General features: G+C 41.7%; 1 protein-coding gene across 2 annotated transcripts in view; it reads right to left on the bottom strand.

The window, feature by feature from the left end:
* Positions 1 to 2,624: 2,624 nt before the first annotated feature.
* cfap263 (cilia and flagella associated protein 263) overlaps positions 2,625 to 21,697 on the bottom strand; it is a 47,781-nt gene continuing 28,708 nt past the window's right edge. The window contains exons 7-9 of one of the 2 annotated variants that reach the window (XM_072547706.1): positions 18,638 to 18,745; positions 11,412 to 11,567; positions 2,625 to 3,538 (exon numbers count right to left, since the gene is read on the bottom strand). In XM_072547706.1, coding sequence (XP_072403807.1) covers positions 3,503 to 3,538; positions 11,412 to 11,567; positions 18,638 to 18,745 — 300 coding nt within the window. In that variant the 3' untranslated portion in view covers positions 2,625 to 3,502. Of the gene's footprint in view, positions 3,539 to 4,510; positions 5,362 to 11,411; positions 11,568 to 18,637; positions 18,746 to 21,697 lie in introns of those variants that run through there. The other variant, XM_072547704.1, reaches the window with a different exon arrangement.

Genomic DNA, 21,697 nt, shown 5'->3' with positions numbered 1-21,697 from the left:
GGGGTTGTTCAGTGCATGTTCCAGAGATTTGCTCTGAAATGTTCTACAAGTTGGCACCCTGTCTCCCCAATGTAGAGGAGACCACATCGAGAGCAGTAATAATGTGTATGGAGGTGCAGGAAAATCTGTCGGATGTGGAAGGATCCTTTGATGCCTTGGTTGGAGTTGAGGGGGAAGATGTGGGTGCAGGTTTTACACGTCTTGCGGTGGCAAGGGAAGGTGCCAGGAGTTGAGGGTGAGTTGGTGGGTGGACATGGATCAAACAAGGGAGTCGTGGAGGTAATGGTCTCTACTGATAGGGGTGGGAGGGAAATATATCTCTGGTGGTGTGGTCTGTTTGCAGGTGGTGGATATGACAGAGGATGATGCGATATATCCGGAGGTTGGTGGGGTGGAAGGTGAGTACCAGGGCTTTTTGTCCTTGTTGTGATTGGAGGGGTGGGTTTCAAGGGCAGAGGTGCAGGAAGTGGAGGAGATGTGCTCCACTTCCCATACCTCCGCCTTGAACCCCACCCCTCCAATCATAACAAGGACAGAACCTCCCCCCACTCCAGTTCCTCACCTTTCACCCCACCAACCTCCGGATACAATGTGTCATCCTCTGCCATTTCCGCCACCTACAAACCGTTCCCACCACCAGAGGTATATTTCCCTCCCCACCCCTATCCGTGTTCCGCAGAGATAGTTCCCTCCGCGACTCCCTTGTTCGGTCCACGTCGCCCCACCTACCCACCCCAGCACCTTCCCTTGCCACCACAATAGGTGTAAAACCTGCACTCATGCCTCTCCCCTCATCTCCATCCAAGGCCCTAAAGGATCCTTCCACATCTCTCAGAGATTTTCCTGCACCTCCACACAAGTCATCTACTGTGTCTGTTACTCTCCTTGTGGTGTCCTCTGCAATGGGGAGACAGGATGCCAACTTGCAGAACGTTTCAGAGAACAACCCCACCACTTCAACTCCCTTTCCCACTCTGCCAAGGACATCCACTGCTAAATTCTAGCTACCTGACACCTGGAGGAAGAACGCCTCATCTTTTGTCTTGAGATCCTCCGACCACATGGGATCAATGTCGATTTCCTCATCTCCGCTCCCCCGCCTTATCCCAGATCCAACCCTCCAACTCAGCACTGCCCTTTTGAGCTGTCAACCCTATCCATCTTCCTTCCCACCTATCTGCACCACTGTCTGTTCTGATGTTTCACCATCATCCCCAACTTTCATCTACCTTCTTTGCAGCTCCCCATCCCTGTCCCATTTATCTCTCAGCCCCGTTGGTTCCCCCCACATTCCTGATGAAGAGCTTTTCTCGAAACTCTCCTGCACTTCGGATGCTGCCTGACCGACTGTACTTTTCCAGCACCACTTTTTTGGCTCTGATCTCCAGCATCTGCAGTCCTCACTTCCTCCAGTTGATTATAACCCAGTGTTGTGAGATTTTTAACTTTGTCCACCCTAGTCCAACACCGGCACCTTCACATCATGACTATTTTATGGTCTTATAATTTTGTTAATTCTTTCAACCAGCAAATCACTAAAGTGTCTGGCTATCTGGTCATTACTGTCCCGAGGTCTTGCAGCGTGTAAGTAAGTTGAAATGCATACTAAAGAAGCAATTGATTGAGGACGTGAAAGGCGTTATATCAATGTCAAACACTTTTTGTTCTTTCCCTTTGCGATTATTTAACAGTGATCTCTCTGTTGCTACGCTCTTCCTAATTGATTGTTTCCCACTGCCTTTCCTAGGGTTCATGTTTTACAGAGATGATGTTCTCATTCCCATCCCTCTGTCTCACACATATACATGGAGGTTTTCCCGTGAAATATTCACTAATTAGTACCTCTTTTGTCCCTCTCTCCCCCCACCCTAGTCTCCATCTAGAGTGTGTGCTGCACCCCTGTCCTGCCATTGAACGTTGCTCGTTGGATGCTGCCTGAACTGCTGTGCTCTTCCAGCACCACTAATCCAGTATGCCATTGAATGTTGCCTACCTGTGCCACCGTGTACATTGCTCCAGAGCGGAGACTCGCCAGTGTCTTTGGAGGAGCTTTTCTTGGAGGGACCCTTGCGTTTGTCGGTTTGGCGGGATTTGGCTAAACCTGGGTTATACTTCAGCACAGCCACACTGGTCCGCTTCAGCCCTTCCTGCTTCCTGTGTTTGACCGGGGTTGCCTTCGACGCTGGCTTCACATGCCTCGCCTCACGCACAGGGCCCCCGGGCAGGACTAATTCCCCGATGGACCTGGTCTTGCAGGATTTGCTCCCCTCTCCCCCTCTGTCGCCTTTGGCCACATCCTTCGACATCAGGGTGCAGGAAAGGCTGCACGACTCAGTCCCGCGGGCACTGCAGCCGCGGCCACCCGCTTCCCTGTCCTGAGAGAGCGCGCGCAACAGTTACCAAGCAACCGAGTAGCGGCCAGCGTTGCCTGGATACCCTGGTTACTTTGTCACCGCTCACCGTGAGGCGGCAGCTCCCGAGTCGCTACAGTCCCCTCCTTAATGTACACTTCGTCTTTCCTGATATTGAGGAAACACAGAGGTAAAAGAAAACATGAGTTTAACACAGAAGACTCAGATACAGAGCCCAGTATTTTTTAAAAAGTTTAATCATTTCCATGTCAGTGCGGCGCCTATGTCAACGGAAGCTCTAGTCAATTTTCAAAAATACGGTTCCTTCATCTCCTGAATAGTCCCCTGGAGATTGGAAATCTTGTGACTCACATCCCTGCCTCTGCGTTCAAGCTTCCCTCCCAACCCCCGGATTTGACGGTTCAATGAAAGTGCATTCATAGTGGGGTCAAAGAGGTTTGACTATCATCTTGTAAACCCTTTCAACTTGTAAAAAAACATTAATTCCTGGGATGTGGCCGACGCCAGCGAGGCCAGGATTTATTGCCCAGGAGAGTCAATCATGTCGGGTCTCGAGTCACACTTAGATCCGATCGGGGGTAAAGAGGGTCGTTTCCTAAAGGGCAATATTATGGTCACAGATGTCACAAGCCGTCCCTGCAGATGCAATCCTTTACGGGAGTCTTTCGTAGACAGCTTTACTTGACCAGTTTTCAGCAAAGTATGAAAGTAAATGCTTTCAACTTGCACTTTCATCAAAACGTAAAGTCTTGATAATATCTGAAGGAAATGCAGTGCTTTATCTTCCACACGTGCTTCTTTTTCTTATGCAATTAGATCTTCTTAGGATTGGTCTGATTATTCTAATAAATCCCGTCAGGAACAACAGTACTGTTTGCGCACAGTGGAGAAAGCAGACATGGTGTTTGTTGGAAAAGCTGTATATTGTTGGATCCAGTCAGCTCACCATCTGTCAAGTCTCATTCTTCACATCACGCTTAAGGCTTTTCCTATGAAACCGTAAATGCAGATTCCAGTAGTCGATTCCATCATTGGCCTTGCATCATCCTGCCAATACAGTCTGAATACTCCAGGAATTTGGTTGTCTGAGGTCCTTTGCTCACATCCCTTCCAGTTCTTCCCAAGTTTTATTAGTTGTGAAAGTCATACCTAATGGGTTTGTACAACTGACAAAAGATTGCTACTTCAATTCACCCTAGTCTCAAAAGTAAGATTGTTCACCTTATTTGAAGTGATGGGTTGAGCTTGATTCCACCACATGTTAACAAGTTATTCATACAGGTAATTTTTAAAAAAAGTTTCATCATGAGACCTCTTCAAGCATTGCTTGAACAATTATTGACTTATACGGACAAATGTAACACATGTTTTGTGCACAAGGTCACACTAAAAGCAAATTCATATTTGCTAGTTAATCCTGTTTTATTCATGCTGAATAAGGCATCACTTGCACCCACACTGCTTTGAAATGTCTACAAGAGCTACCAGAATTAACAGACACCTTGATTTAACTTCTCATCTAAAAGATGTCACATCTGATATTGCAGGATATATTGCCAAACAGTAGTGTCGGTCTGGATTATGGGATGACAGTTGTCTTGCAAGCAGTCCTCTTGGTAGGATGGATGTGGCATCACAGCACACAGGTGAGAAAGTGTATTGGTTTTTGAACCAGTGACAAGTTATATTAAAGTTGATCTTTCTGTCCTAATCTAGGACATAGCTTCCACTTTAAGATAGAGTCCATATGAGTTATGAATAACATGACATGTGTTAATATTAGTGCAGTGAAAACTGGCACACAACTGTACAGCAATTAAGACAATCCAAAAACAAACACAAGATCTTCAGCAATATTTATAATAGTTATTCATAATGGCCTAGACAGCATAATGCAACTGAACAAAAAGCAAACATGGTTCAAAAGGAGTAAATTGGTCACTTGTCCAGATAGAAAAGTATTAATTTGCTGTTCCTATATTTGATGACTTAAAAAAAGTTATGTCCTCCATAGAAGTATGATCTTAGCTTTCAGTATTGAAGTCTTAAAATCTAACTGGAAAGGATTTCACAAATGAAAATGTTTCTGAATAGACTAAAAAGCTTTGACAAAGAGCAATCAACTCAGTCAGCTCTCCTTCAGAATTTGGTGTCAATGCCATCATTTTCTTGATAAGAATATTTGAAAATATTTTCATTTTCATTAATTTCAAAGATGATTAAAGCTTGCGCAGAGGAAAGCCAGGTTAATTCTTAAACACCTATTTTCAGCCTGAAGACACATTTTCAGGTTATCTTGTTTTTTCAAGACATCTGCCCCTTCCAACAATAAAGGTTAATCCATATGCAACTTTTTTTATGGGAGTGTGCCAGACCATGCCTATGAATATTTATTTGGCCTTAACTGGATTTTTTTTTTGTTTCATTAGACCAATCCCGAACTCAAGCAAAACTGACAACGATATGCTAATTTTTATTGCACAGTGACTTGACTTTGCTGGGAATATATCCAGTATTCTCACTTATTAGGCATTCCTAGAGTATAGTAATATGGTTTTGCTCGGAAGTAATTCCCTATTCTTACAGAACATTGGAATGTGTTTATTGAGAAGGAACCCACATGAAGAGAACAGCATATTACAACATTTTGTCATATTGTCAGGTTAACAATTTCCACTGTTAGTTGATAACATCAATAAGGCAACAGAACAAAGCATCAAAGGCTGGTTTTATTTATTTTAAATAGTAATTCAATCAGTCTGTCAGCATAACACATGACTTCTTTTGCAGTTAGGTTAAATTAATTTTTCATTCTAAGGAAACTTTCCCTTTCTATTCAGGTGAATGATACTTAGTTGAGTTTGTGGTAAGTTCTAGTTCCAGAATTTCTTCATATCCTGGTCACTGTGTTGGTTTTATTTAAGTTCTGATCCTGATCATTGTACATTTTTATGCTCTCCCAGGTTTTACTATACGTTTTATGTGCAAGCTGGAAAAAGATATTTAAAGAAATGTGTTAATTGACTATGTAAATCTCAAAATATTGTACCACCTTTCCTGCAACGATCTGTTCTTTTTCTGCATAATCTTTGTGCAACTCACTGTTTTCCTGACTTACACAGAAGTCTCCCTTTTCCTCCTTTTATTTGTGACACTGTGGGATGAGTTTTTACTTTTTCAAAATAAAGGCTAACACTTTTAGTAGATAAAGTTAACTTCATGGAACATCTCATTACCGGAGATTTTATTTCATAAATGGTTTAAACAAAATCCTATTTGAGAATTGTACAATATTGTGTTGGAACAAAACACAAGATAGTTTTTAGTTTTATTGCGAGACAGAAAATGAGCTGTCGTTAATGATTAATTAACGCATAATAAAAACGCCAGGCAGTCAATCTGCTGTGACTGTAGGACTTGGGACATCTGAATGCCAGTGTGATCTAAGGTAAAAATGTCTGCAGTTACAAGAACTCTGGTTTATACTTAGTTGGCCTAAGGCCAATCTATAGATGTGACCCACATCAGGGAAGGGAAAGGTTACCAGACACTTTATTCCAGGAGGCAGCCATACCCTTTAGAAGAAGGTCATCTGATTTGGCCAATGGTCAGTGACAGATGTGTGTGATTGTGAGTGAGCCGAGTAACTTACCCCTTGAAGTTGTCCAACAGTTTGAACTTTTTCAGTTTGTTGAATGAGACTGAGGGCTGCAAAGCGAATGAGCTAACTGACCATGATACCATGATGCAGGAAGCCATTCAATGGGGGAGCAAAAGGACAGTTTGAAGTAATGGGGGAATAGACCAGTGTGTCATGGAAGGAATGATCCCTTTGAAATGCTGACAGTGCAGGGGAGGGGATGATGTGTATGGTGGTTGCATTCTGGTGAGAATGGTGGAAATGTCAGGAGATGATCCATGTAATGCAAAGACTATTTGGGTAGAAAGTAAGGACAAGGAGAACCCTAGTTGTGGGAAGAAAGGGAACGGGTGAGCATAAAAGTGCACGAAATAGATTAGACAAGGCTGAAGGTCCTGTCAACTACAACAAAGAGAGTCATCAGTTCAGGAATAAGGAGGTCATGTCAGAAGCAGCCCAGTGGAAGGTGGCATTGTCAGAAAAGATGCAACAGAGCTGGAGAAATTGGGAAACAGAAAGGAACTCTTGCATGAAGCAGGATGGGAGGAGGTATAGTTGAGGTAACTGTGGAGGTCATTGGGCTTCTAATGGATATTGGTGGACTGCCTATCCTCAGACTGAAGAATTCCAAGGTTTTCCAAGCTTTTTTGGTTTTCTCGGACATGAATCACAAGAAGTTAAAATGCAGGTACATCAAATAATTAAGAAAACTAATGGAATGCTATCCTTTATTATTTGAAGAATTGGAAAGGTAAGGATGCTATATGTCAGTTATATAGCTTTGGTAAGACCTTATCTTAACACATGTGCAGTTTTGGTCTTCCTATTTAAGAAAGGATGTAAATACACTGGAAATTGATACGTGAATGAGCAACTTGTCTTGTAAGGTTGTATAAACTAGACTCATTTTCTCTGGAGTTTAGAACAGTGAGGGGTAACCTGTTTAAAAAATATAAATACTGTCTTGACAAGGTAGATTTGGAAATGATGTTTCCTCTTGTGGGTGAGTCCAGAATGACGGACACTATTTTAACAATAGGCTCGCAACTTTAGAACAAAGATGAGATTTTTCTCTGAGTGTTGTGCAACTTTGGAACTCTGCCTCACATATCAATGGAGGTGGTGTTATTGTATATTGTTAAGGCGACGGCAGCAGGATTTTTCTTAGGCAATAGAATCAAATGTTCTCGAGAATACATAGGAATGTGGGATTTGAAACGCAGACAGATTAGCCATGGTCTTATTAAATGGTGGAGCAGGCTCAAGAGGCCAAACATCTGTCTTGTAACATAGCTGTTTTTCTTATTTGCTCTGCAGTCAATGGAAATCAACAATTGTCATAAGGGTAGCCAGATAATTAAAGCTCATTTCGCACACAACCATAAATATTAAAACCCATGGGCATAATTTAGTCCAATTGATATGGGTTCAGCCCATGGCTTAGGGATTGGTGAGAAACCCACAACATTTTGAAGGATGAGATTCAATGAGATTAAGTGCTATCAATAATGAATCAAATCAACAAGTCACCACGAGTGAGCAAATTTCTCCAAGGGTCTATTCCCACCTCCAACTGAATTGCAGGAAGTTTTCTCACCATTGATGTTTGGCCTCTCCTATTATTAAAAAGGTCCAATTGTAATGTTTCCCAGCTCCATATCATTCTGTCCTCAACTATTTCTCATTCTTCCTTACTCTTTCTGGCAGAATCTCTTTCTTTTTGCCTGTTCTACCTTCTTTGCGTTCCAATCCCTTAGTGTATTTCACCAATATTGTTTTACTAATTTATCAATGTTACTTTTTTGAAAGGCCAGAGCACTTTAGTATACATCTCAGAAAAAGGACTTGTTCAGAAGTGCTTTAATGATCCTCAGAAACAGTAAGTTAGTTTGAAGCGTAGTGACTTATTATGTGGACACATGCAGCAACAATTTGTTAGAAGGATGATCTAACAAACTGCAATGACCCTAACATAAAAGCAAAATACATCAGATGCTGGAAATCAGTAATAAAAACACAAAGTATCAGAAATAGTCTGTAAGACTGACATCAGTAATAACCCTACCCTCTAATTTACAGTCTTCCTAAGCTTTTAAAACCAAGTTTTTTTCTTGAACTTCTGGGTTGGACTTTCTGAAGGGTACCTGTTCATTATTACCCATGTTATTATCCGCAAGATTTGTGGATTCAAAGTAATTTAGTAGGTTTCCTCATGTGATGACATATGCCAGCAATTTAATTTTATAGATTACAATATCACAAACAAAATAAACTGTGTCTTAAACTGAGGAAAGTCTGCAGCTTAACATTAAGGCATCAGTTATTTTCCTCAAAAACATATCCTTCGATCAGCAGTTAGTGATGAATTTATCAATTTACAGGCTGCGGCCACATTAAAACTTCAAAAAGAGTCTGCCCACTCATCAATGATACATGGAATTTCTTCACTGTACAATGTGTACAAACATTGTTTCACAAAAGAAAACTGGATGAATGGAGTTAACTGTGTCCCTGGTATAAAATCAAAGGAGTTCTTTTTTAGCTGCAACTGTGTAAAACCACTTTTATCCTATTGGTCATTATTTAGCACAACGCAAGGTTCTGCGTTGATCACAAATACAACTCATTCTAAAGGTGAAATAGTCAACATAACTCCTTGGGAAAATAAGGAAATGTGATGTAACAATAATGGCATTAAGTTAAAACACTTAATGATCAAACCTTTAAACGATGGCCTGCTGGTGCTTCACATAAATGAGACATCCAGCCCACATCCGGATCCATTAAAGTGGGAGTGTTTGACAGCTAGATGACACTACGTGATGAGGATATTTCTCTCACTGCCATTATTTAGACAGCTCATAGATGTCAAAGTGATTCATTAGCCTTTTCATACTGACTCCATAATGGGATAGATGTTGGATATCACTGTGAGCTTACCTAATTGCATAGGTACCCTTGCCTAACATTGCAGAATAAAGAGATGGGAGTAGCCTTACATGTGGGAGCCTGGGAACTCTTGTGGCACATTGGTAGTGTCCTTACCTCTGGGTGAAGAGGCCTGTGTTCAACTGCTTCAGAAATGTGTCATAACATATCTGAACAGATTGTTTAAAATATCTACATTTATCTACACGTAGCCCTGTCCTATCTTTCAAAAAAAAATTTCATTCATGCGATGCAGACATCACTGGCAAGGCCAATAATTATCCTTGAGAAGGTGGTGGTGAGGTGCCTTTTTGAATTGCTACCAGCCACTTGTTGTAGGTAGACCCACAATGTCACCCTGGAGGAAGTTCCAAGATGTTGACCCAACTACAGTGAAGGAATAACAGTTTGTTTCCATGTCCAGACAGTGAGTGGATTGGAGGGGAATTTGCAGGCTCTTTGCAGTATCCAGGGGGGTGAAATGGGTCATTCACCCAGTACTTCTGGCTGAAAATTAATGCAAATGCTTCAGCTTTATCTTTTGCATTGATGTGCTGGATTCCCCATTATCAGGGATGGGATGTTTGTGAAGCCTTTTTTCCCCAATGAGTTGTTTAGTTGTCCACCAACATTCACAATCAGATATGGCAGAACTGCAGAGCTTAGATCCAATCCATTGATTGTGCGATTGCTTATCTCTGGTTATGCAGTTTGTTTCATAAGTAGTCCTGTTTTGTAGCTTCACTAGGTTGACACCCCATTTTTAGACATGTCTGGGTACTGCTCTTGACATGTCCTCCTGCAGTCTTCATTGAACTAAGATTGGTTCCCTGGCTTGGTAGGAATGGGAGTGAGAGATATGCTCAACTATGAGGTTGCAGACTGTGTTGGAGTACAGTCCTGCTGCTGCTGATGGTCCACAGCACCGTATGGAAGTTCAGTACTGAGTTGCTAAATCTGGTCTAGGTCTATCCAATGTAGCACTAAACTACATTATAACATTGATGCATTTTTAGCTGTTGTTTTATCCCATAAATATGAGGCTTTACCTTGCCTGGCTGATACCCTGTAACTGAAATGTTGAAAAAAATTAATCTTTTCTTTTTGACTAGTCAAAATCCTGGAATTCCCGCCCTAACAGCATTGAGGGTCTATCTACAGCACATAGATTGCAGCAGTTTGGAAATAATTTCACAGAGACCAGTAACCTGTCACCAAGTCACTTTATTTACACACAGAAAGTCCTTGGTACTGATCCAGCTTCCTCACAGCCAGCTCTCAGAGTGAACAGAACCTCTTATCTGCCAGGGCTCCATGATTGGACCAGATTAATAGCCTCATTCAGGGGACTCATATTCTCTGAGGTCCACCTGGCTAACCTCGTTACAATCACAGCATCCCTCCTCCTCTGAGGCTGAGGTCATAGGCTGGTTCTTTTTTTGTAGGCCCTCCTGGGGCATTTCTGTGGCTTCTTTAACATTTGATGGAGGGAGAGAACCCATGGATTTCAAAACAGACAGAAAGGCAGTTGAAGCTCCAGGCACGTTTTGCTCCTGCACTGTTAACGAATTTGCAACTTTCACATGGTCCATGTGCTTGTTCAGGGCCATTGCACTTACCCAAACTTTATATGGCACTAGACCTGACCCTGTATCAACCATGCCTCTTACCCCTGGGCTTCTACAACAAACTTCATGCCCTGAATTAAATCGTCTCTCCGGCTTAGCGAAGTCTTGTGTCCGGCATTGACACTATCCCTGTAGTTGCATGAGACGTGGTCCTATAATCAAACAGGAACCAGGACAGTTTGGTATTTAGTGAGGCTGTAGGCTGTTTCTTTAATCCTGCCCTCAAAGTGTGGACTGCTGTTTCTGCTGGACCATTGGATTATAGGACCACCTCTCATGCAACTACAGAGATAGCTTTAGCAGAGTTGCTAATGAGAAGAAGACTCTGCACAAGGTTAAATCTGATCTTCACACCTTGTGGGGGAGGGTGAAGTTGCATCATGATTGCTAGTGCTGGACACAAGACTCTGCTATGCGAGAGAGACAGTTTACTTCAGGGGAAGAAGTTTGGCGTAGGAACCAAGGGAATAGACCTGCATGTGTAAGAGGCATAAATGAATCAGGCCCAGTGACGTATAAAGTCCAAGTAGATGTCATGGTCCTGAACAAGCACATGGACCATATGAAAGTTGTAAACTCACAGCAGTGCAGGAGCAAAATGTACCCACATCTTCAACAGTGTTTCTAACTGTTCCTGAGTCCATGGTTTCTCCCTTTTCATCAAGCATTGAAGGATCCTAAACTGAAAACTGTCTGGGCTTGGGGAATTGTTACACTTATCTGTGAAATAACTCTTCAGAGCCTGACATCTCATCACCAACCATCCTTTGTATACAAATGCATAGCCTTTGACAATTGCATTGTCTCTCACTAATTTTCAGACCTAGGCATAGTGACACTTACCTCTGCAATATCCACCTTACGTTCCCAGGTTTTCACTTTCTTCTCGAGGTCAAAGCGATTCCATGTCTCACGCACATATTCAAGGACATCTGGAACTCTGTAATTAGAAATGTCATCACGAAACTTTCTGTTTAGCTCCTCTACTTTGGCTTTATCCTGTAGATGAAAACAAAGATTCAAATTATATAATAAAAACTCAGCTGAACTTTAACTCTTGCAAACAGTTTTTGCAGTTATTAAAAACACCCTGGTGAGACACCACTTGGAGTTCTGTGAGTAAATCTTGGTACAACACCTTCGGAAGGATATATTGGCCTTGGAAGGAGTAGAATGCAGGCTTAAAAAGTGATACTTGGAGTTCAGGTATTAAGTTATGAAGAGAGATAATACAAACTAGGCCTATTCTCTCTAAAATTTAAAAGGGTGATCTGATTGAAGTTTTCAAGATGTACAGGAAAAGACAGTGTAGGTAAAGATAAACTATTTTCATTGGTTGTGGATTCTAGGACCAGGGGCATAAGTCTGAGAATTAGGGTCAGACCATTCAGGAGAGATGTTAGGAAGCACTTCTACACACAAAGGCTTGTGGATATTTGGAACTCTTTTCCATAAGTGACAGTGGATGTTGAATCAGTTGTTAATTTTATATCTGAGATAGATAATGTTTTGTTAAAGGTATTAAGGGATGTGAACCACAGGAAGGTATGTAGAGTTAAGTCACAGATCAACGATGGTGGAACAGGCCTGAGAGGCTGAATGGCCTACTCCTCTTCCTAAATTCCTATTTTGCTGTTATTTTTCAGTTAAGAGTGAGTTCTTAGACAAAAGAATTTTATCAATAGAATGATCTCAATGAGAAAGCCCTAGTGAAAAAAAAACATGTATGTGACAGAGTGGGAGAGTGATCAGTTTGAGTTCTGAACATGCAAGGTTGATCTGGTGGGCACTGGCTTATTTGAAAAAATACAGAATAATGAGCTTTCACTATGATTCTTTAAAAATCGGGGAAGTATTTTAAGGGTTTGAGTAATGTGGATTATGGTGAGATTTGTGGCCATTTCAAAAGAGAGTTAAGAGATCATCTATGTGCCTCTGATTGCTAGCCAACAAGTAATGACACAAATGCCTAGGTGCAGATAATGCATGAGGAAACAACCAAGACAGGTAATGATGTCCCAAAGGTGAAATAATCTGTTTTCACTCTCCTAGGCAAAAGTGAGGTCTGCAGATGCTGGGAGATTAGAGTCGAGAGTGTGGTGCTGGAAAAACACAGCAGGTCAGGCAGCATCCAGGGAGCAGGAAAATCAGTGTTTTGGGCAAAAGGGCTGTCCTGTCCTGTCCTGTCCTGTCTAGTCTTAAATCTAACAGTATGGCCATTTACACAAGGTATCAAGACACTGGTCACCCAAGGGGATGCAAATGGCTACAGGAGGAAAGAGAGGGTATTGAAAAAAACTGGTAGTAAAAATAACTTTTTAAATCAACTAAACTATGGAGTTCTACAAATATATGTTAGTCTGCATATGTTACTCTTCCTAGTCACTCAACAACAACAGTTTGGTTTGGAGACAGAAAAATTTGGTCGATCCCCATTCTAGACACAAACACATAATCTTGGTTGACACTTGAGTGGAGTATTGAGTGAATAACACATTGTATTTAGAGGAGTGCACTTCTCACAATGTTAAGCTGAAGCCCTGCCTGCTGTTTTGGGCAAATGTGGTGGATGCATTTATACTGTTAGCTGATTTCAGGCAACACAATTCAGAAGAGAAAGACATTGCAGTCAGGGATCAATTGGGATGGTGAAGTTCTGGAACACATTAAAATTAATAAGAAGGAATACAGTCAGTTCTTCTGTAATGCAATGGTTGCATTCTTGTATAACTCTGCGTTATAGAAAAATCGCACTTTAAAGACAGTGCTTAAAGTGCTGGTGCTGTATTTGCATTACAGCCAACACACCTTTTAAAAATATATTTTTATTGAAAAATAGATTTTTTGAATATTATAACAAATACAAAACAATACAATTCAACACAATACAAAGAAAGAACACTAAAGAAGAGTTTAAAAAAAACCCAACCTGCCCTCATGTACAAATGTATAAATATGTATAGAAAAATATATATTAAGAAAACCCAACTAACCAAATAAATGATAACCAACAACAAACTAACAAATAGTAATAACTCAACTCAATCAAACGAGACAGTCATACGTTTGCAGTTCCTCCTCCCTGGATATTGGACCCGTAAGGCACTATTGTTATGATAATGTAAAAGCCCTTGTTAGTGTGGGTATTCCAAAAAGGACTGCCATGTCTTATAAAACTTCTCAGTTTTGCAGTGTACCATACTTGTGAGAAAATCCAAGGGGATATCTCCATAACAATCTTCAGTCAACCCCGGGGGCGGGGTGGGGGGTGGGGGGGAGGAATTGGGATACCCAACCTAGCAAAATATTCTTTCTTGCAGAAAGTGAGGATGTTTAAAAGTTTGTTCTTATGCGCATCTGCAGGGAGCACATTGGGCAGGCCAGGAAGAGAGATCAGGTGCTTCTCCACCCTTACAGACAAAATCCTCTCTTTTGCACCCGCCACAATGCTCCAGTACGTTTGAAGCCTATCACAGGACCAGAGACAATGGGTAAGAGTGCCTGTACTGACCTTGCACTTGGAACATCTTGAAGTTACTCCTGGTTTAAATTTTGACAAATGGTCTGGAGTCAAGTGGATCCTGTGGAGAATCTTCAACTGTAAAGTAAATTGATATCTTTCTTGCATTTTCTCAAGTATCTTCCCATGCCTCTGAGGAGACCTCAACAGCCTGGGTCTCTCTCCCACACACTGCAGAGTTGATCAAACTCATCTGAGGAGGCAACCCCCAACTGATGATGTTAAGTGCTGACAGAAAGTGTACTCTTAGTACTGAGCACCCCCCTCTCTATGTCAGATTTGTAGAGATCAGTCAAAGTGTAGTCTTTTTTTGAATAAAATCCCTAACTTGAATAAAAACGAAAGAGGTCCCTGTTAGATAGTTTGTGTTTCCATGCTAACTGATCAAAGGACATCATTGTGTCTCCCTCAAATAAACTGCCCATGCAAGACACACCTCTAGCTGCCCAATGTTTGAATCCTGAATCTATCATCCCCGGTTGAAAATCCGGCATACCCAGTAAAGGTGTATAGAAAAGATGTTTTGCCAATATTGCCTTCCGTCTGCCGAATTGCCCTTCACATTTTAACAGTATTGAGAACTATTGGGTTTTGGCAATATTCCTTACCTGTCCTCATTTTGTCCAAAAACAGCAAGCTAGTATGGTGGCACCATGCCTGGGAGTTTTCGATATCTAACCATATTGAAAGAGGGTCCCCACAAGCCCAATCACTCATGGAGCATAAAAGTGAGCTTAGCTGGTAGCTTTTAATGTCTGGGAGATCCACTCCCCCCAATCTGTGAGGCAATTGCAGTTCAGCTAAATTAATGAAGAGCCACTTACAATGCCAAATGAAAGAGGTAAACCAGCCCTGCAACCTCCTGAATGTTTGCTTATCAAAAATCAGGGGGAGCATTCGTATAGGGTATAACAAATGGGGGAGGATATTCATCTTAAATAATGCTATCCAACCCAACCACGAGACCGGAAGCGCCTCCCATCTTTGAAGGTCTTGTTTGACTTTGTCAAATAATTGAACAAAATTTGCTTTGAACAGCCAATCCAGAACTGGAGTAATGAATATGCCCAAATACACAAAACCCCTCTGTGACCACTTAAATGGGAATCGATATTCGCCCTCAAGACCTAACACCTTCGTAAGACCATCCATAGGCAAAACCTCTGATTTTGCAGGACTAATCTTGTATCCCGAAAAAGCGCCAAACACACTGATGCGTTATATCAGGCAAAGCACCAAAACTGCTGGATTTGACAAAAAAAGGACACCGTCCACATACAATGAAATCTTATGTAATTTTGACCCCACTTCTGGAGCTGATATATTGGGATCCCTACGAGGGGCCTCTGCCAATTGTTCAATCATCAATTCAAAAATCAGTGGCAAAAGGGGACAGCCTTGCTGGCTGCCCCTAAAAATGTTTAAATTGCTTGATCGCACCCCATTGGTGATGACTGCAGCGAGAGGATCACTGTGGAGAATCTTTACCTATTTATACAGACTTCTCCCAAGCCAAACCACTTCAGTGTGTAGAAAAGGTATGGCCACTCAACTCTGCCAAATGCCTTTTCTGCATCTGGAGAAATCACCAATCCTTGTAATGACTGTTGTTGACATGCTTGAATTACATTAAGCAGCCTACTAACATTATTGGAGGATCTGCAGTCCTTTATGGAACCCACTCTGGTCCTCTTTAACAATAGAAGGTAACACAGTCTCCAACATTAACGCAACAGTCTTAGAGACGGGCTGGAGGGCAATCAACATTTAAGATACCATATTCTTCCCTGTTTATAACTTCCTGTGTGTGTCTTTAACACACTCTAGTAACTTAAATGGGAGATTCCTCCTAACCAATATAGCCACTCCCCTACTTCTGGTATTAAAAGAAGAAAAGCAAACCCGATCAAAGCCAATCTGCTATAGTTTCAAATGCTCCCAATCATCCAAGTGTGTCTCCTGTAACAAAGCTATATCCACCTTCTCCTTTCTAAGACTCAAAAATACCTTCTTCCTCTTAATTGGTGAGTGATTCCCCTTGTTATTCCAGGTACAATACTTAATCAGGTCATTAGCCATAACCTTCTGCAGTAACATTTAAATTCCAGAGAGGAGGAACTCGAATCACAAGTCGCCAAGTCTGAGTGTCACAAGATCCACCAAACATAAAAACTACATAAACTAAAACCACTACAGTTAACAAAACTATAAAGCTATCAAAGATTATATACAACAAAAACCAAAAAGCAAACCAACATATAAAGAATCAACAGTGCTGAATAGGGGAATTCATCCCCTGCCTAAAGGGGCAACTACCCATCCCAAAACCCAATTTCCCATCCCGCTGCCAAGATTGCAACCTGGGTATTTAAATACCTGGACTGGGTATAAACTGCCCATAAGTAGGCATCAAGCCATCTCAACCATTTTCCCTCCTCCCAGCTAGAGCTGCACCACAAAAACAAGCAGAAAAGAAAGAAAATACACCAGCAATTTGAAATAAGGAGTAAAAACCCCACCCATCGTTTGATATAACAACTTTGAAATTGAGAGTACATATTTCAACTGCTGCCAAACATTGTTTAAACCAGATTATTACCAATTAAAAAAAATACAATAAGAAAGCCCCAACCGGGCTTCCTCTGTTTTTTAAAAGAAAAAACATCCCGAAACAACACTACTATTTGCACATACTAAATTAGCTTAACTTGTCCACAAAGTCTCTTGCCTTCTCTGACGTGTCAAAGAGATGTACAGATCCATCTAAGGTGATCGGAGCACTGCAGGATACCTCATACTTGGATCCCAAGCTCTTTCAGTCTTCTCTTGACACTGTCATAGAATTTTCTTTTCTGGATCGCCACCACTGAAAAGTCTTGAAGAACATGATCTTAGAGCCCTTGTACATTAGGGCCTTCGGATCCTTCCCCTCGATTCGGGAAACTTCCATGATTCTCTCCTTCTCTCTATAATGATGAAACCACATCAAGAGAGGACATGGACGTTGACCCAGACCTGACCTCTGCGCCATGACTGGTGAGCCCTCTCAATCTTGAAGCCTTTCATTCCAGCCTCCAAGTTAAGGAGTTTTGGTAACCAGTCCTCAATAAATTCTGCAGGCTGCTCACGTTCCTTACCCTCTGGCAGACCAACAGTCCGAATATCTTTTCTCCTGACTGTGTTCTCAAGGTCATCCACTTGGTCATGCAAATTATGGATCTGCGTCTCCAGAGCTTGGATCCTATCCTTGGAGGAACTGGTATCAGCTTCCACCACTGTGAGTCTGTGTTCAACCTCATCCACCCTTTTTTCCAGGTCTCCCAGCTACTGCTCATCTAGCATGATAGAGATCAGAGCCAGCTTCTCCTCTACCTGCTTACCCAACATCTCTCGAGAATTTGTGAGCTCCTTTACCAGGGCCTGGTAAGTAATAGATTCTGAGGGTCCTGTGGGCTGGGCTGCAGGCCTGGCCTCGGATGCTGCTCCTCTCTTCTTTGGCATCTCTGTATGGCAAAAACGCAGGTAAGTTGATTTTTTACAATTTCCAGGGACTCCACGACCTTTCCAGAGTACCAGGAAATTGCAATGGTCTGTGTTGGGCGGGTTAGAGGTTCGTCCTGCCTGTGCTGTGGTGTGGAGCTCTGCAACGAGATCCTCCTAGATCGCCGCCATCTTGAATCCCCCAACACATATTTTAAAAGTTCGTGCTTAGAAACAGTCCCCAATTCATCAATCATGTTACAGTGAATGTGCGTTGACGAAACACATGTTATAACAGAATGACCTGTATGAGATGTTTTAGTGGGGAAACAAGTGCATAAATCCCCTGGGCCTGATGATATGGATCCTAAGCAGCTACGGGAGGCAAGGAGCTCGATACTGTAGAATTCTGGTCCTCGAAGCTTGACTACTGATATTGACCAGGAGAAAGTGAGCACTGCAGGTGCTAGAGATCAGAGTCGAGAGTGGGGTGCTGGAAGGTCAGACGGCATCCAAGGAGCAGGAGGATCGACATTTCAGGCAAGAGCCCTTCATCGGCCCTTCGATTCTCCTGCTCCTCCGATGCTGCCTGACCTGCTGTGCTTTTCCAGCACCCCACTCTTGACTACTGATATTGACCTCCATGGCTGTCTGTGCCCAATGCCTTTTGAGAGGATGTCAAGAAAGATTCCTCATTCCCCTCTGGATATGGAATTTTTCATCTACATCTTACTTACCTCACCATACCTCTAGTGAAGCAGTCAAAATCATAGAAAACTTCATCCCAGCAAGTTGTGCTATTCTTTGGGGGGTGGAATGGATTAAGGAGAGGAGATGAATTATTGATTGCATTTTCAATTGTTGCATTTACACAGACAGTTTTATGTTTGTTTCTGTTGGCAAGTTCACCTTTAATTCTGCAGAAAAAATTAATTGTTGAACTCCACGACCATCAAGACTCCATGAATCTTGGGACATCAGTCAAGGTTTCTTTTAATTAAATCACAGCAATTTTTAAAATTAAAATCATGGTCAGTAATTTCTAGCAAAAAGATCCTTTACCACTTACTTCTTCCACTTCTGTAGTCTCAAGTTCAATCTTCTTTAGCAGATCCTGTCTGGATTTTATTTCACTGATAAGTTGCTTTGTCTCTGATGACATTCTATTCAACTGCCTCTGGAAAAGGGAAGTGACCACAGGATTTGAGAGCAGAATAGACATTTTAGCAAAACAATTTGTTTTAATTGGGCTGTATGCCCTCTATTTCCCCAAAAAACACTTTCAAGCTTTATTGTTGCAGTCAACTATAACCCATTCATATCTGAATTCCTGTTTTCAGCCGTAATATCTCTTCACTCAATCTGTTCAGTCTTGAACATCACTCATCATGTTTCATGGTCTTCCAATCCCTTCTCTAGCTACCAAACTACCAGGTAGCTAGACATTTTCTAATCAACCTGTTTGGTGTTCTTCTGCACCTCTGGAGCAATCAGGATTCAAAACCAGGCTTCCTGGCCTAGAGGTAAGGAGCACCTAATAATGATCCTATTTGTTATAATTACAATCAGTATATTCACTGCTCTCATTCATCCATTCCCATTAGATTCTAAACACCTCCCTAATTTGAATCCTCAAATGTCAGGATCAAGCATCTTGAAGTGAGATACAATACTATTAAATACAAAGGGGATCTCATTCTTCACTTGTTCAAAAATGAACAAGGCCTAACATCTCAGGAAATTGCCACTTACTGTACAGTTATAGCCATGATGTGGAGGTGCCGGTTTTGGACTTGGGTGGACAAAGTTAAAATCACATAACACCAGGTTATAGTCCAACAGGTTTATTTTGAAACACTAGCTTTTGGAGCTACATGATGAAGGAGCAGCGTTCTGAAAGCTATTATTTCCAAATAAACCTGTTGGACTATAACCTGGCATTGTGTGAGTTTTAACTTTGTACCATTATAGCCATTATAAAGTAAAACTGACACTTTACATAATTTAGCACTGTGGGTCTGTAATAGACATTGAACGAGTGGAAAATTAGGCTGGAGAAGTAGTAATGGGGACAAAGAAATGACAAAGGAACTGAATAGGTACTTTGCATTGTTATGGACCAAGCTGAACCCCCCTCAAAAATTTCAAGAATGTAACCTAGACCCTAATTTTTTCTTATTTTAAGGACAGATGTGAAGTGGGTGCTCCAGGTGTGATGCTATTGGTCAAACCACTCGGCTTTAAGCAAAACAGAATTTATTTAAATACTACAGTTGACACATAAACAAAAGAATGTAGAATCTATAATAACTTAACTATCGGAAAACCCAACTGAGCTGATACAGTAACTATAAGTAATTAACTGTTCCAATATAGTAACATCCCATAAACACACCCCTTGGCAAAAAGGTAAATTCAAACATGGATTTTTACAGGCAGGAGGGAACCACATCCAGAGAGATTTCAGAGAAAGTCAGAGGAATCCTTTACCGAAGTTTGCAACTATTCTGGACTTACACATATTGTGACTGATACTTGAACCTGAACTTGGAGAATTGGCCACTCTCCTTTCATCGTTAAACCATTAAACTCTCTAGACTGTTTGGCACCTCTGCCTTTATAACTTCAAAAAGACCAAGGACAAAATAACCTTTTTATGGTGACAGCACCGTCACAGCAACAGTCTTCCTTGTGGGAGACACCAATAGCATACCAGAACTTAGAGAGAGTTAGATGGCAGAGGGCAGTATAGTGGCCATCACTAAGAAGAAGGTGCGGGGGACGCTGAAAGGTCTGTCTGAAGGTGGATAAATCAACCCAGACAGGATAGACTAAATGCTGTTTTCTGAGGGAAATAGCTGAGGAGATTGTGGAGGCATTGGTGGTGATCTTTCTAGAATCACTGGAGCAAGGGTCACAGAGAACTGGAAAATGTTTTAAGAAAGGAAGAGGGCAGTAAAAGGGAAACTATGGACCAGTTAGCCTGACCTTGGTCATTGGCAAGATTTTAGAGTAGCTTAATCAGGATGAGACCATGAAATATTTGGAAGTGCATGACAAAATAGGGCGAGTCAGCACAGCTTTGTCAAGGGGAGGTCATGCCTGACAAATCTGTTCAAATTCTCTGAGAAGGAATCAAGAAATTTAGATAAAGGAGAGCCACTGCACATGATTTGAATTTTCAGAAGGCCTTTGACAAGGTACTGCACAAATGACTGCTAAGTAACACCCTATGGTGTTAGGAGCAAGGTACTGGCATAAACAGAGGACTGACTGACTGGCAGAAGTCAGAAAGTGAGACAAAGGGGTCTTCTTCAGAATGGCAGCCAGTGACTAATGGAGTCCTGTAGAGGTCACTGTTGGGACCACAACTAATTGCGTTATATATTAAAGATTTGGACGAAGAGCTGAGGGAATTGTTGCTAAGTTTGAAGATGACTCAAAGATAATTGGAGAGGCAGGTATTGTTGAGACAGGGAGGCTTCAGAAGGACTTGGAGAGTGAGAGAGAGGAGAGTGAGCAGAGATATTGTGGGGAAGTGAAAATATATACTTTGGCAGGAAGAATACACGTATTGACTATTTTCTGAATGGGCAAAGCCTTCAGAAATCTGAAGCACAATGGGATTTAGTTCAGGATTCTCTTAAGGTTAACATGCAGGTTCAGTTGCAGTTAGGAAGGCAAGTGTAGTGTTAGCATTCAATTTGACGGGGCTAGATTACAACAGCAGAGTTTGCAGTGCTGTGGAAAAATAACACTCCGGTCAGACTATATTTTGAAATACTGTGAGCAGTTTTGGGCCTCCTATCTAAAGAAGGATATGCTGGAGAGAATCCAGAGGAATTCACAAGAATGAACTCTGTAATGAAGGACTTGTCATGTGAAGAGTGGTTGAGGACTCTGGGTCTGCATTGAATTCAGAGTGATGGAATTTAGAAGAATGGTGGGGGGGGTGGTAGAAGCGGAAATCACAGTGAAACTTTATGAATACTGAGAGGCGTAGATACAGTGGATGTGGAGAAGATGTTTCCACTACTATGAAAGACTAGGACCTGAGGGCACAGCCTCAGATGACCCTTTAGAACTGAGATGAGCTAGCTGGTGGCAGATCTGTGGAATTCATTGCTGC

Source organism: Chiloscyllium punctatum, chromosome 26, assembly GCF_047496795.1.
Source record: "Chiloscyllium punctatum isolate Juve2018m chromosome 26, sChiPun1.3, whole genome shotgun sequence".
In the NCBI taxonomy this organism is placed as follows: Eukaryota; Metazoa; Chordata; class Chondrichthyes; order Orectolobiformes; family Hemiscylliidae; genus Chiloscyllium; species Chiloscyllium punctatum.
The sequence above is the reverse complement of the archived record's forward strand: the minus strand, read 5'-3'. Positions and strand labels throughout refer to the sequence as shown.